The sequence below is a fragment of the Propithecus coquereli genome, unplaced genomic scaffold (genome assembly GCF_000956105.1).
Source record: "Propithecus coquereli isolate 6110/MARCELLA unplaced genomic scaffold, Pcoq_1.0 Scaffold9, whole genome shotgun sequence".
NCBI classification, from domain to species: Eukaryota; Metazoa; Chordata; class Mammalia; order Primates; family Indriidae; genus Propithecus; species Propithecus coquereli.
In genome coordinates, this window is record NW_012155284.1 from 10,950,584 (window position 1) to 10,953,726 (window position 3,143).

Consider the following 3,143-nt stretch of genomic DNA (forward strand, 5'->3'; position numbering starts at 1 on the left):
CTCTTGCTCAGGCTGGTCTTGAACTCCTGACCTTGAGCGATCCTCCCGCCTTGGCCTCCCAGAGTGCTAGGATTACAGGCGTAAGCCACCGCACCTGGCCATGTGCTACAGTTTTAAGTAGCGTGGCCAGGGAAGTCCCCATAGAGAACATGACATCTGAATGGAGAACTGAAGGTGAAGGAGGAAGGCAGGCAGTTATTAGGGAGAAGAGTGTTCCTGGCAGACTCAACAGCGAATGCAAAAGCCCTGAGGTAAGAGTACCTGGCATGTTCAAGAAATATTAAGGCATGGAGGCTACTGTGGAAGCAGCAAAGTGAGCGATAAAGTCAGTAGTAGAACTGAGGTCAACTGAATCATGCAGGGCCTTAAAAACCACTGGATAGGACTTTGGCTTTTACTGGGAGATGAGAAGCCATTGGAGGATTCTGAGCAGAGGAGGGACATGATTTGACTTATTTTAACAGGATGGATGCTGGGTTGAGAGTACACTCCAGAATGGATCCAGGGAGACTGGCTAGGAGGCCACTGAAATAATCCAATGGACCATGGAGATCTTGAGAAAAGGTCATTCTAGATAGAGAGTATTTAAATTTTGTGTTATAGAAATTTTCAAACATAAAAAGTGGGTAGAATAGTATTACATACCCTTGTGTACGTAATCAACCAGCTTCTACAATTATCAGTTTATAGCGATTCTTGTGATAGTCCCAGCATGGTGCCCAATGCAAAGCAGGAGCTCTATACATTACAGCAATCGGTTATTTTTGTACCTTTATCTTTTTCTAAAGTTCGAGAAATGCATAGTACTACCATAGTTTCTGAAACGCATTCCTAAGAAATGTAGAAGCAAAAGCACAACAAATAACTTCAGCAAGTTTTACATATCTCTCAATATCTATGATATATATGCATTTATAGGATACTCCACTGCTTACTTTAACTCCCTGGTAAAAGTGTGATTCACTGTAATAAATTCAAGTCATCCTCACCTGTGAAAAGTGGCTTATTTGAAAGAGACCACTTGATCAATCTTTAAATAAAAAGCAAGAAATTATAAATTTGAATTGTGGAATAGCAAAATATGTAATTTTAGAAGGGAATGGTCAGCTGTATTTTATCACATCCTAAATATCTGGATACCCCTAAATGTCTTTCAAGCTGTCACCGAGAGTCCACTCAGGCCAGCACGCTGAGGCAGAGTGGCTCTCGGCTTTGTTCAAGACCGGGACCCTGACTCCATTCTGCCGGAACACTTATCTCGGAAAGCAATAGCGGTGGTAGAAGGTTCCTCCCAGCCAAGTGTCACAGGAATCACGTCTGGTCACTTTTACACAAACAGAATCTCCGCTTTAGCTGCCTTTGAAGTTTTGCTGGCCCCAAGAAAGGGGTAGATTTCTAGTCTTCCGAGGGCTCGGGAAAGCCGCTGCGGGATTTCACACACGTCCGCCGGGGGCTGCCGAGCATCTTCGCGGGGGTCTCCCCCGCGTCGGCCTCTGGACGCCCAGTCCCGCAGCTCTCGGGCTGTGCCCCGCTCTGCCCACTCCGGGTGAGCGTTCCACCCTCCCGTTTCTGACCGAAACTCCACTCCGTGTTCAGAGATTCCGCCCCGAAGAGGCCGGAACTAAGTTGTGGGGACCTCCCAGGTGAGGAGAACCTGGATGGCAGCGAGGGCGCGGCCCGCCCCGCGCCCGGAAGGACAGCGGCTTGGCTGCACCTGCGTCCGCTGAATGGAACCCTTCGGGGTGACGCCCTCCCCGCGCCCCACTCTTAGCGCGCAGCGCCCCACAGGCCTGCGTGGCTCCGGCCTCCGCCGCGGGTCCTGGCGGGCGGCGCGGCGGGCACGGGCCAGCCGGGGGAGCTCCAAGGACCCCACGGGGCCCGCGAGAGGCCGAGGGCGTCCCCCTCCCCGCCCCGTGCACCTGCGCACACCTGGGCCGGGGGCCGCCGGGCCCCTCCCCGCCCGCGCCGGTCCCCTGGCCCCACCCCTGCCGCCCCACTCACCTGCGCGGCCGCTGGGACGAGCACGCACACCGCCCGGGGCTCTGAAACCGGGATCGGGCTCCCGGGGCGGGGCCGGGGCGGGCCGAGCCAAGCTTTGCCCCGCCCGGCTTTGTCAGGCCCGGCTCCCGCTCAGCGCCGGGCTGTTCGTTGCCCCCCCAACAGGCACCTCGCAGCAATGGTTACACCCCGGGCTCCTTTGGTAAAGTTCTCATAGCAAGGTTGCCATCCACTTCCTTCCCTATCTTTTGAAAACTTTGACACTGGATGAGGGAAATTCGTGTACTATGCCTAACGACACATGGCAGGCAGTGCATGTTAGGCAATGGTAAAAGATAGGAGAAACAGAATGAAATTCAACATTTTAATTTTGATATAAATTACGTAATACCTTCCAAAAAGTTTCTAAGAAAGGTCACTGTACAACATATAAAAATGGTATCTGAGAAGCTAAAGACGATAAACTGTAAATAAGGCACCAAGTTTATTTACACTCATAATTGCATCCTAAACTGTTTTGTAATTCATATTTACAACCCCCCATAAAGTTTTTGTAATTTGGATTAGTCCTTCACATTTTCTGTTATTTGGTATACTGTTCAAACACACTTCATACACTGATCTCCTCTCCTTAAACCACTCACAAGATAAATAAATACTATAGAAAAAAATTAGATTACTTGAAGGCTTGATCTTCTATTTACTTCAAGATAAGAGTCAGTTCCTTGTGATGAAATACCACAAGAGTGAAGAATTCACAAATTGTTTGTAATTCAGAGAAGTGTATTAACTCTGTTCAAGTACTACTGAATAAAACTAAAATGAATCTGTGAAGTAGCAATCTGATTAACAGGCTGGTTATGTCCCATCACTCTCATAGTCTTCTATTATTATGTCTTCTTCTTCTGTGTCTCCTTGGGATGAAAAGGGCCGAGGCTGGCTGGCAGGCAGTTCACTCCCACTATTCTGACTCAAAGAAAGAGAGCAGGTTTCAGGTTCAGAGGTTTGAGTGGATTCACCCAGGGCTTCCTCTGCAGGCTGTCCTCCATCAGGCTGGGCTTCATCTCCACTGTCAGTGCCTAACATTCCATGCTCCCTGTCAGTCAGGGCTTCCATTTTCAATCTGTCAGATTCACAGTACATTT

General features: G+C 49.4%; 2 protein-coding genes across 2 annotated transcripts in view; both read right to left on the reverse strand.

The window, feature by feature from the left end:
• Positions 1-2,052, reverse strand: part of MARVELD2 (MARVEL domain containing 2) — a 54,262-nt gene extending 52,210 nt beyond the window's left edge. Inside the window, exon 1 of the mRNA XM_012664494.1 lies at positions 2,002-2,052. The gene's annotated coding sequence lies outside the window, so the exon portion shown is untranslated. The remainder of the gene's footprint in view (positions 1-2,001) is intronic.
• Positions 2,053-2,626: 574 nt separating this feature from the next.
• The window catches only part of RAD17 (RAD17 homolog (S. pombe)), a 50,152-nt gene continuing 49,635 nt past the window's right edge, over positions 2,627-3,143 (reverse strand). Inside the window, exon 10 of the mRNA XM_012664495.1 lies at positions 2,627-3,121. Within this exon, the coding sequence (XP_012519949.1) occupies positions 2,857-3,121 (265 nt within the window). The 3' untranslated portion in view covers positions 2,627-2,856. The remainder of the gene's footprint in view (positions 3,122-3,143) is intronic.